The sequence below is a fragment of the Xyrauchen texanus genome, chromosome 50 (assembly GCF_025860055.1).
Source record: "Xyrauchen texanus isolate HMW12.3.18 chromosome 50, RBS_HiC_50CHRs, whole genome shotgun sequence".
NCBI classification, from domain to species: Eukaryota; Metazoa; Chordata; class Actinopteri; order Cypriniformes; family Catostomidae; genus Xyrauchen; species Xyrauchen texanus.
The window spans coordinates 5,158,830-5,171,797 of record NC_068325.1 but is presented as its reverse complement, the minus strand read 5'-3'; the positions used below and the strand labels follow the sequence as shown (position 1 = coordinate 5,171,797).

Genomic DNA, 12,968 nt, shown 5'->3' with positions numbered 1-12,968 from the left:
CTCGTAGGAGCAAAAACGAGCGTGCAAGCTCGAACAAGCAAAACGGGCGTGGAAGCCCGAGGGAGGAAAAAGAGCGTACGAGCTCAAGGGGGCGGAGCGAGGGAGCGGGGTTCGTGACACTGGCCTTCCCAAAAAGACCATAAAACAGTTGCAGCTCATACAGAACGCTGCTGCCAGGATTCTGAGCAGAACCAGAAAATATGAACATATCACACCAGTCCTCAGGTCTTTACACTGGCTCCCAGTTACATTTAGGATTGATTTTAAAGTATTATTACTGATATATAAATCACTCAATGGGCTATGACCTCAATATATTGCAGATATGCTCACTGAATATAAACCCAACAGATCACTCAGATCATTAAGGATCACATCAGCTAGAAATACCAAGGGTTCACTCTAAGCAAGGAGAGTCTGCTTTTAGCTGTTATGCCAGCCGCGGCTGGAACCAGCTTCCAGAAGAGATCAGATGTGCTCCTACAGTAGTCACATTCAAATCCAGACTCAAAACACATCTGTTTAGCTGTGCATTTACTGAATGAGCACTGTGCCACTGTGTGTCCGACTGTTTGTACTGTATTTTATTTTATATTCTAAACGGTTTCAATTATTCGTATTTTTTTAATGCTTATTTGAATCTCTTCTATGTAAAGCACTTTGAATTACCATTGTGTATGAAATGTGCTATATAAATAAACTTGCCTTGCCTTGCCTAACCCCCGTGCAGTATGGGACTGAAATGGTGGTGGTGGGGTGGTGGAGGTTGCCGTGTTAGCATGCTGAAACAGCAATGTGATAGATTGTGAGCAGACTTATAAAGCAATGGCTTAGGTGTGATTGGTTAGGAATTACCCAGCTAATGATACTATGATGTACTGTACAGCTGCTAGTCTTCCCGCTAGAACTACGTTGTGCTTACGTTTACAATAAAAATCTCAATAAAAATCTTCAATTGATGAATTACTTGTTTATGCCCCTATCTGCTCATTCAATAAAAGCAAAACTTCATAAACTTCCAACTCTTAATTATTCAGTTGCGTCTGAAAATACATCTCCCCGATCTCTCATCTCACGTTACGCAGCCCTGCAGTAGATTGGGTAAAACTAATATAAAATAATGGGGTCAGATAATGGCACAGGTCACAAGTCTATCTTCTACAACAATGTTGACCTCTAGTTTGTTTTTGTTTCATTTTGTTATTTGATTGGCGTTTTGTGGATTTTAGGATTTTAGTTCATGTTTATTAGTATTGAGGCCAACTTTATGCAAGTGTGCTCCAAAGAGTTGTCAAAATGAACTTTAACAGATATACACATTTAACATTTTTAAATCTTTTTTTGAGGAAACAGGCGGAAAAAATACACTATTTTGAGATAAATATAATTGTTTAGCATTTACTGTTAGGTAAGTGTTCCCATCCAAGCAAGCATATATAGCAACAGTCCAAATCCTTCCAATCTAGCTCATGCCACTGCGAATTTACAGTCATAATCAGAAATCCTGGTGACAATTCTGGTTACAAACTGTGAGAGAGCCATCTACTACAAAACATAATAAGCACCCAAACAAACAAACCCAGTTGGAGGTCACAGCATAGGCCTGGGCCCCAGCTGTGAAACTAATGGCTAAATTAAAACTAAACTATAAGACTGAAATGCCACACGATAAGGCAGTGAGAAACCGCTTTGTGTGCAGTTTGATCCAATTGCAGGCCAGGCCAAGAATATCAGATTCCCGCAAGCTCATAAACTAACGCCCAAGCAACCCCAGGTGACACAAGTTTTATGTTTGAAAAGTTTGGTGATTTTGTCTCAATTATACTTCAATTCACAAGCCTCAAAGATCCATTACCTCAACCTTTGTTTGCAGAAATCATTGTTTAAAGCATATCAAGAGTATTGAAGTATAATTTGATGCTGTTTTCAGGAAATCTGATATGTGTCAAGTTACAAAACAAACAAGGCAAGGGTGGAATATTAACATTACTGCACACCAGCCACAGTGGCTAGTGAATGCCCGATTTTTACAAGCCACTAAGATGTATATAATTATATCTTCAAAGTAGTTGTGCTAAAAATATGTTTTAACTACATTTCCATTTATTCATTTGGCAGACGCTTTTATCCAAAGCAACTGACAGTGCACTTATTACAGGGACAATCCCCCCAGAGCAACTTGGAGTTAAGTGCCTTGCTCATGGGCCCAACAGTGGCATCTTGGCGGTGCTGAGGCTTGAACCCCCGACCTTCTGGTCAGTAAACCTGAAACTCAACCACTGAGCCACCACTGCCCCATAACATCCTCCTTAGCACTTTAACTAGAAAATCCTCACCAGTTTCAGTTTTTGTGCTCTGTATCCGCAGCATCGAGGGAAGCCTGTCTGAAGCACGTGCTATCCAGAGATAAAGTGGGATATAGTATAAAGTAGGTTAGAGCATAGCAGATCACTGACGCAAGTGGTCCTGTAATGGCTCGCGCCACACTAGCGTGAAAACCATAATTCAATAGCACGGCTCAAATATGACTTTTAGAAGAGAAGAATATTTAGCACGTATAATGCGGCCAATGCCAGATGAATATCATTACATTTGCTTCGTCAGCCTGGTATTTCACCAGGGTGTCCACCGAAAAATTGAAATGGAGAAAGAACCTTGGCATTGTTCTTTCCCTGCTGTCCGCAACCCAACCCAAACAGACCTGTGAACCATTTTTGGGCCGCGAACCACCAATTGAAAAACACTGCTTTAACTAATGTTTATTCATCTGACAAAATATAATGTATTTTCATATTTTTGTATTTTTCTTAATATGCTGATGAGCCAAAACTTTGACCACTCACAGGCGAAGCGAATAACGTTGATCATCTCCTAACAAAGCCACATGTCAAAATGGTAGATTAGATGGCAAGTGAACAAATAGATCAGAGTAAAAACCTGAGTGATTTTGACAAGGGCCAAATTGTTATGTCCATACGACTGGATCAGAGCATCTCTGGAACTTCAAGGTGTGTGGGCGAGTACCTACTGACAGTGGTTCGAGCAGGGACAAACCGGCGACAGGTTGTGGGGAGCCCAAGGCTTATCGATGCACGAGGGCAACAAAGGCTATCCCGTCTTCTCTGAACCGACAGAAGTTCTACTGTGGCACAACTCACAGAATATTTTAATAATGGTTACAGGAGGAATGTGTCACAAAACAAAGTGTATCGCGCCCTGCTATATATGGGGCTGCGTAGCCACAGACCGGTCAGAGTGCATACGAGTGTCGAAACTGGACCTTTGAGCAGTGGAAGAAGGTCACATGGTCTGATGAGTCCCATTTTCTTTTAAATCACATGGACAGCCGTGTACGTGTGCCCATTTACCTGGGGAAGTGATGGCATCAGGATGCTCTGTGGGAAGACGACAAGCCGCTGGGAGTGTGATGCTCTGGGCAATGTTCTGCAGGAAAACCATGGGTCTGGCAATTCATGGGGATGTCAGTTTGACATGTGCCACCTACCTAAACATTGTTGCAAACCACACTGCACACATTGTTCACGAAGAGTTTGAAGAACATGATAAAGAGTTCAAGGTGTTGCCCTGGCCTCCAAATTCCCCATATCTCAATCTGAGCATTGGTGGGATATGCTCGACCAAGGAGTCCGATCCACGACAACTCCACCTCCCAACATACAGGATACCTTCAGGGGTCATAAAGAGTCCATGCCTTGGCGGGTCGACACTGTTTTGGCAGCATGTGGAGGACCAACTGAATTATATATATATATATATATATATATATATATATATATATATATATATATATATATATATATATACACACATATACATACACACATTTATATAAAAATATATATATATATATTTAATTTTTATATAATTGCAATTATTCATTGTATATTGAATTATGCATGGTATATTGGTTGAGTTGCTGCATTATCTGTGTCCTGAAGCAAAACCATTTGAGATACATTAGTTTCAAGCATATGAATGCTACTGAAGTCTATTTATTGATATTTTATGAAGAAGTTTGCAACAGAAATACCAGAAGATAAACTAAAGGAAACAGAACAGCATAGATATAGAGACCAACACTACACAAATCCTACACTGGAACAACAGCTAAGCTTACCTTAAAAACACAAAATATTCTAGTAGCTAAACTGCAAGTGAGACATTTATAGAGTATGTCCCATGATTATTCTGGCATCATACTCAGGCATCTCTAGCACATTAGAATGCTCGGCTTATTCTGGAAAGGATATCTTTGCTGACAGGCTGCCAGCTAGATTTCAGCCCAAGTTAGCTGAGTGGTGAACGTGTAGATATAGCACTGCGTTGATGTGTTTTATAGACTGTGGCAGTTTCATAGCACTAATTCAAGTGAAGGTGGAACATTAGCTTAACCCACAGGTTCTTTTTGGGGTTTGAGAGTCCACAAGTCCTGGTTTTCATGTTTCATAATTTTAGAGGAATGGATTATAAACCAGACTTCCAAATAAAATGCTACTGAGACATCAGGGTGGGATCTTATAAATAGGACCAGTAAGCACAGAACACCCTGGAATCTGCATAGTAATTAATTAAAAACATCCCAATGCACAGCATCCCAGTAAAAAAACAAAACAAAAAAACAGAACAACCTAGCAAATGCAAAGTAACATACTAAAACTACTCAAAACACCACAGCAACCACATAGCAATGCCCTAACAACCACCCAGAACACCCTAGAAACCACAAACGAATGCTTTAAAAACCACTCTAAACACCCTTGTGCATTGCAACCCAGTAAAAAACACTTTGGCAAACACATAGCAACACACTAAATTCACTCAAAACTCCTTCGAAACCACATAGCGTCACCATAGCAACCAACTAGAACACTCAGAATCTGCAGAAAAATGCCTTAAAACCACACTGAATACCCAAAACACCATAGTAAACACACATTAAAACCACTAAAAAAAAAATATATATATATATATATATATATTAGGGATCTCTTGAACCCTAAACAACCATGAAGTAAAGTCAACATTAACTAAACATAAATGTTAAATCATGCATTACTTTTTCTAGGTGGCATGTTCAATGTTCCTGCATGAGACTCACTACACAGCAGGTTTTGTACCTGTGCCCAAACAAACACTCACATACACATATTCCCTTTTAGATTAAAGAGAACCAAATGCATTGCTTGAAGCTTTGCATCTATAGACAAAAACAACAATGTTTCACTTCAAAAAGGAAAGGTAAACGGAAAAGATGGAGTTGTGCTTGCTGTGGGGGCCTGTGGTAAGCAAGACCTCTGACAACACTACATTCTATTGTTTTCACAGGTCTTATTCAAAGAGCACGAAAAAGCTTTAAGTGTGATGCTTTACCTGACGAGTGCCTTTCAAATTGTTCCATCAGCGCTATGAAATGCAGGGGCAATTGCATGACCCGGTAAAGCACCGCTCAACACACTTATCAGCAAATGGCAAACAGCACGAGCAACCACAAGCAGAGAGATGCTATCTTAACCCCGTTGATACCTGGAAAATGCATTTCAGCATGTGACATGATTTAGATATGCAGAGCTGCATTGCATGGTTAAAAGTCTGATTAACTGGCAGGTGGAGTGAAAATGTAAATATTGGATTATCGAGTATAGCATTTTCCGGAACAGACAAAATAACTTGTTAAAAAAAAGAAGGCATGGAGAAAACAGGTGTTTGTATTAGGAGTGAATTTTTTCTGACAACATGATTATTTGATAAGAGCAGCATTTCATCAAAAACTTTGCAGTAGGTTTTTGCAATAATATTTAAGGAATAGTTGAGCCAAAAATTCTGAAAATGAAAATTCTCCTCTAATTTGCACTCCCTAAATTTGTTCCAAACATGAAGGACCAAGGTATGAGTCCTGAAGAGCAGGCGAGACAACATGTGAGCCAAAAGTGTCATAGAAGCACCACAAAATGACGTGGATGCTTTTCATGTCAAAATTGATTTTTACGATACTATTGGTTAGGTTCCGATTTAAAGTTTAGGGCAGGGTGGTAAGTTTTGTTGTTCTAAAACTCGATAGAGCACATTAACCTTGAAAGCCTATGGAGCCCCTCAGATGACAGGGCTGGTTGTAAAAAATAATAACGGTAGCCAGCTGGTATGTGATAGAGGATAGAGTCCAAGGCTTTTATAGCCTGATTGTTATCGCATCCGATTCCCATACCAGGGATCGCCCTTTTGAACCCCACTCTGGGCAGGTTAAGTAAGTACGGAAGCTTAACTCTTTCCCCGCCAAACACAGAATTTTCCGGGTATCCGTGTTTTAGGTGGTATACGGTAAGGAAGACCCGCACGCATGTTTTGAAAGAGTACGAAACTCTTTGATCAAAGAAACAGACTGCGATCGTCTCAAACGTGAAGTGGAACACCATACTAATACTAAAGCTCTTGTTTGATAAAAATGCCTTTTTCTCAGCTTTTTGTCTGAAATGTTGTTTTTGACAAAACCTACCTCTGTTCAAGTGGCAATAAAAAAAAAGAACAAATGAAGATAAAATAAAATCGTTATTTTGATATATAGCATCTTCATATATTCATGGAAGAAAATATTCTGCGGGCCATTAAAGTTTAGCGAAAATCGTCAAAAACCCTGGCGGTGGCTGGCAACTTTTTTTAACAACGCTGGCGGGGAAAGAGTTAAAGAGGCCTTGCGTTAGTCTCATTTTCTCGTGATCTCGACATAACAAAAAGTTGTTTTGCCTTTAATTTTCTATACCGTTTTTAATTGACCTACAGGATTTACAATTAAAAGTTTATTACAAGGTATGAAGGACAATGAGAGATCCTTGGCAGAAAAGTACAATTTATTAAATGTAAAGTTATGTTAATTCATTACACTTTGGTTATTAAATATTCACCTGCCCTATCCAAGAGTTTTCTAACCAGTCACCTTTCCCATAGGCTAAATCAAACATATTAATAAACACCAGGCAGCACGTCATAAACACTAAATTAATGCTTTTTCATCAACAGAGTAAGACTCGCTTTCTTCTGCACTCAACAGGAGTCAAGAAGCCCGTCTTTCTGTGCTTTCCGCAAAGTACCGTCATAACTGCAACATGCGTGCACTAGGATCTAAATCGCGGCTGGCTTGACCGCAGTCATGCAGACGTCCTGGTCCCTCAAGTTGGCTGGCAATGAAATTGACCAAATGTTCAGGGTCACTGCATTTTCTATGAAAAAGTTGTAGACGTGATAGTCTTTTTCTAAGGTGTCTGACACTAATCTGGAAGTTGTCAATGACAGAGAGACGTCGAGATCTCGAAAAAACAACCTTAGTTATGTCGAGATCACGAGAAAACAACCTTAGTTATGTCGAGATCACGAGAAAACTAGACAGAAAAATAATAATAACGCAAGGCCTCTTTGAGCTTCCGTAAGTACATTTTGCATTTTGCGTTCTCTTGCAATAAGTTTTGCATTCCCAAGCAATATGTTTTGCGTTCCCTTGCAATACGTTTTGCGTTCCCTTGCACTAAGGTTTGCGTTCCCTTGCACTAAGGTTTGCGTTCCCTTGCACTAAGTTTAGCATACCGGGCATTTACCCGGTGGGCCGACACACTTTGGGGCTGATCAGGGGCGGACTGGCCATTGGAGAGAACAGTGCGGGCCGGTGGGTCGGCCGCGAAATGGGTCGAATGGGCCGCGATAAATTAAATGAGCCGTCGCGTTATGCAGAACGGACCACAAAATGGCGCCGCGATGTAGAGAAAAGGACAGCGAACACACCCCCGCTCAGTTTTTGGGCCAGTTGCTATGTAAAATCCCGGGCCGATTTCTCTTCCCAGTCCAGACCTGCCTGTCCAGTCATAAAGGTTCCGATTTAGTGTTGCTATAGTAACCGAAGCACGAGCTGTAAAGTCACAACCGTCTTCCGGAAAGAGGGCAGGGAGCAGCAGCTCCTTTGCATTTAAAGAGACACAGATGAAAACAGCGTGCTTTTGATTCCACCCAAAGAGAGGCATTTATAACAGGGTATAATAAATTATCCGTTGGGTATTTTGAGCTGAAACTTCACAGACACATTCTGGGGACACCTGTGACTTATATTACATCTTGTAAAAAGGGGCATAATAGGTCTTAAAAACAAATTCCCTGTCCTCTAAGTGGCTCCGTAAAAACCTCATTTGTATGGGAGAACATTTAACCATGTGAATTATTTCTGTAATTCTGCTCTGTACTAGGCAGTGGTTCAGCAACATCTGGTTTCTTTGTCCTGGAGAGTTCAGCACCTTAACTTTTTTTCTTGGTAGACAAGCCATATCTCTTCTGCACCATGCATGCCCCTTCCATCCACAAATATCACACCATAGGGCCTTTCATTTATTAATCTGACACTGAGTTGCACCCCATGACACATTCATTCAAGGACCGGATGGGAAGGCTTGCCAGCTGGGCCAGTCCAGTCCAGGCCTCTGGCAGGGTTCACGTCAAATGAAACAACTCGACAGTTTTTTTTGGACACTATTGTGCTCTGTTATGACGCCACATGCACCAGGCGCCATGTCTATCAAAAGTGACACAGTTTCGCAGACACTAGAGAGATTATTTTCTATTATTAGAGCAATGTTCCTTCCATTCATTCAACTGAGCACCTGACATTATTTTAAACAAGAATAAATTACTAACACTAAAACAAGTCAAATAAGAAATGCACAATGCAGCCTCTCCAAATGCCAATACATTTTGCACAGAATAAGATTTAACCTTAAAGGAACATTTCAAGTATGCCCTGTTTTTGCACAACTGGTTTGTTGTTAGATGCAAGCAGTGAGTAAAATGATGTTGTCGATTAATTGTTTTTGTATTATTTCATCATATTCAATTCAGACTACAAGCTCACAATTACGCTAAAACATTTCTTTTGAAGTAGCACTGTAGATTCAGTAGCAACAGAGGAAACACTGTCAAGACTATTTTAGCATGGTGTTCCTTTGGCATTGATGGAAGAATGTTGACGTTAAAACTGTCCCCAAAAAATAATCAATCATGCTGCAATCTTACCAGCAATAGTTGCTCTTTTTGGCAGGATGGTGACAGCACCAATGGCGGCATCCTCCAGGCCTTGAATAGGGCTGTTCTTGGCTCCCCAGCTATCTGACCCTATCCACAGGAAATGGCCCACTTGATCCGCTCTTTTACTGGCATTAAGAATCCCCCTGCAAACATTCCCACACATGGAACCATTATCATGACATTAAGGCCCTACTTGTCTCTTCAAGTGAGCATGGAGATGTCAGCTAGCAGTTGTTAAAGTATCAAAAGGTAAATTCACCAAACAGTTGTGCCACTTTTGTACGCTCATTAAAGTGCAAAAACCTGCGTCTTATTCACTTACCACCTGCAATCCTGTTTAACTGTTATAGCACTGTGACATGAGTATTTATATCAAGTTTTTTATATCTAGATTGCACATATGCCTCCTTTCTATGTAAATTAGGCTTATTAATGATTGCGCCTTATTTACTGAAGGCAGCGCAATTTGTCTGGTGCAATTAATGTTGTGCAATAAACACTCTGTGGAAGGCAGGCCGTTAACAGAAATACGTTTAAAAGAGAGGTGTGTACATTTTCTAGCGATCATAGCAGCAGTAATTCATCAAATTATATCAAAATGAGGGAGAAGAGTGTTATAACCGATTATAAAAACTTTTGATTTCCCTGGCTCTAGTTTGGATTCTCTAACTTTGCATTCCCTGGTTTTCCTATATTAACTATATTTCAAGTATAGTATTTGTAGTAAAAAATATAACCACAAAATTTACCGTGGTTTTAAGATAGTCACCACATTTTAACCATGATATCTGCAGTGAAACCAAAATAATACAGGAAAACCGAAACTCTGGTAATAAATATCATAATCTCTTCTGAGAGCCTCGTGTACCTCTGAACTTGAGAAAAGGCCAATGTCAAGTTGACAGACACAATTTGAATGCCCCGCTCCCGGACATACAGGTATAAAGGGAGCGGGCGAGCGAATGCCAGACAGGTTTTCACTGAGGGGCCAAGAATACGGTTACGGTGCATTACAGTGGTAGTGATAGTGACGTGGCTAGGGAAACACAATGTCTCATTCCTTCCATCGGGGAACGGAGGTTACAACAGTAACCATGACATTCCCCTTCTGTCACTCACTTGACGTTGTGTCGATTGTAGTGACAAGGAGTCCCACTTAAAAACGCCATGGACTAACCCGTGTTACGTGGCTGCCGAGCCAGGTGCAAGCAGGCTGTTGTGTGCTTTGGGTAGGGTGCATGTAACCCTCCCCAATGCCCCCAATAAAAGGTGTCATATACCGCTCTTAGGTTCCCTGTACCCATACGGAAACAGGTCGACATGACTTGCATGGGAGCCAGCCGCACCTTTTCTCGCTCTATGTTTCTCGTCATAGAGTTAAAAGCGTCTGGGACTATCTTAAAGCTATAGATGCGTCGGTGAAGGCATCTTTTACCGTTCCAATTCTTTCAGGGGGAAAAGGCCCTGTGGAGACCACGACTTGCCCAAACTGGGGGGAGGTAACTTGTGACTAATACACACGGGGGTTGTCAGGCCACCCGTGGACATGGTGCTGTGGTAGATCCTGCCTGCAAGGGAAGAGTTGCTACAGACACGGCGACCGGGGGGCAGCAAGGACTGCCCCAGAGAGACACGGGTCCTGCTAGTGGGGGGACCGTACAGTGGAAAATACGTCACAGGGAGTTTCCTGAAGTGGGAACTATGTCTGTGGAGCCCAAGCCTAACACGGAGAACTCAACTCGTGGTGGGTCTGGCGGCGATTTCCTCCAATGAATCTGCAGCCAGAGGTTAAGGGAAGAAGAGCATCCAGGGAGCGAGAGCTTGCTGGCTCACCTGGGAAAGAAGACTCACTGGATCAGCTTGGTGAAGGGCGCAAGGTGCAAGTGGAACGCCCGGTCGGTTGTTCCGTATTACCGAGTTCTACTGGCTCGGACCTGTCAAAACACGGGACGAGACCGAATCAACCCTGAGGAATGTAGAACCTAGCAAAGGTGTTGGGTGTTGCACAGCCCGCTGCTCTGCAGATGTCTGCTAAGGAGGTGCCGTGGGCCAGATGCCACACTTCTCATAGAGTGTGCTCGAACCCGCAAGGGGGGCCACGGTCTGGCTGTGATAGGCTAGGGAAATAGCGTCAACAACCCAGTGAGCTAACCTCTGTTTCTGTCGTCCACCAAAGCAGACAAATAGCTGCTCAGAGCATCTAAAGCCCTGCGTGCTGTCCATGTAGATACGCAAAGCACGTACTGGACACAGCAACGAAGGAATGAAAGCACTGACTGAACTGCGCATCTCTGTGTGTCTTCAGATCTGGAAGAACATCAATTTGCGAACAGATGCCACTTGAGGGCGTAAAGTTGCCTGGTAGAGGGAGCTCAGGCTTGGTTGATAGTGTCCACAACAGCAGGTGGAAGACCGCTTAGGCCAGATGTGGAGATTCCAGAGGTCTGGACGCGGGTGCAAGAGGGTGCCCCATCCCTGCTGTAGGGGGACTCCTGACTGCAGAAAACAGAGATCTGTCCAAGGGCTGAAAGTCTGATGGCAGGAAGGGGTGATAAACACAAGGTATGTGCCATGGCGCCATGCCCAATATACCGCTAAAATGAGGTGGGAGTCTGGCGAATTGAATCGCATAGCTGAGTTGGATGATCCTGGCCAGCAAGCCATGCATCTAAGCTTGCGTGCTGACAAAAAGTTCAAAGCACTTACCTTGCTCCGTGCACCTGGCAGGGTGCGGGTTGTAGACAGAGGATTGGGTCCTGTAGGGACGTCCTCGAGACTCGTCAGCACTGGCCTGCCACTGCTGGGCAGTCGTGGGTCCGGAGGCGAGATGGCCACGTCCGGCGAGCCAGAATTGCAAGGTTTTGGTGCGGGGGTGCTGTGAGAACAACACACGCCGGTCTGATGACCCAGGAAGTAAGGAAATCGCTCTTATTGAAAATTTGGGTGAAAAAAAAGGGAGAACTGAGGATTCTCATCCCAGCCCTCCACCGGGGGACGGAGTGGTCTTGCTACCATCTCCGGAGCAAACATCTGGCTTCCTGGTTGTGCCGTCTCAGGAGCGTTTAGGGGCTTTACGGAACCTAGAAGAGGTCCTGGAGACGGGTGGCGTACGCCGCCTGTGGGGCGCTCGACGATGGGGCTGTGAGCAGGGCCCAGGTTGAGGCGGAACTGCCGGAGGTTTCTTCGCAGGGGGACGCCGGCGCCCCCGTCTGCGGATGACACCGAACTGGGAGACGGGGGTGTTGAGAAAGCGGGCTTTGTCAACGTTGCACATCTCGACCAAGTTCAGCCACAGGTGGCATTCCTGGACCACGAGGGTAGCCATCACCCACCCGAGAGCTTGCGCTGTGACCTACGTAGCCCTGAGAGCGAGGTCGGTGGCAGAGCGCAGTTTCTGCAGCACATCGGGATTGGAACTACCCTGGTGAAGTTCTTTGAGTGCCCTGGCTTGGTGTACATGCAGGAGAGCCATGGCATGCAAGGCGGAGGCGGTGTCAGTGACGACGTTTTCCTACAGGCCTTGGATGGGAGTACCGGATGGTCCCGCCAGGTGGCGGCGTTTTCGGGACACAGGGGGATCGCAACCGCCCTGTACACCTGAGGGACCTCAGTGTACCTGTGGACCGCTCCGCCGTGGACGCGTCCTGAAAAGGACGTTCCACGCCCGCTTGTGTATGTTGCTCTTTACCAGAAAACAAACTCTTTTAGAGGAAAAATAAACTCTTTCAGAGAAATCAACTCTTTTATAAGAGGAGCACTGTCGAAGCGCCCAGGGGCAGAGTCTGAACAGCGTGCAGAGAGGAGAAAGCCGCTGGAATGCACTGTCAGATCCAACAGAAAGCTCTCTTGTAGAGGTGGGTGAAGCAGTTGTGACACACAGCTCGCTGATCACA

General features: G+C 43.6%; 1 protein-coding gene across 1 annotated transcript in view; it reads right to left on the bottom strand.

Annotated features, from left to right (window-relative positions):
* Positions 1–12,968, bottom strand: part of LOC127641177 (metabotropic glutamate receptor 7-like) — a 258,371-nt gene that overhangs the window by 117,531 nt on the left and 127,872 nt on the right. Inside the window, exon 4 of the mRNA XM_052123989.1 lies at positions 9,064–9,218. Coding sequence (XP_051979949.1) covers positions 9,064–9,218 — 155 coding nt within the window. The remainder of the gene's footprint in view (positions 1–9,063; positions 9,219–12,968) is intronic.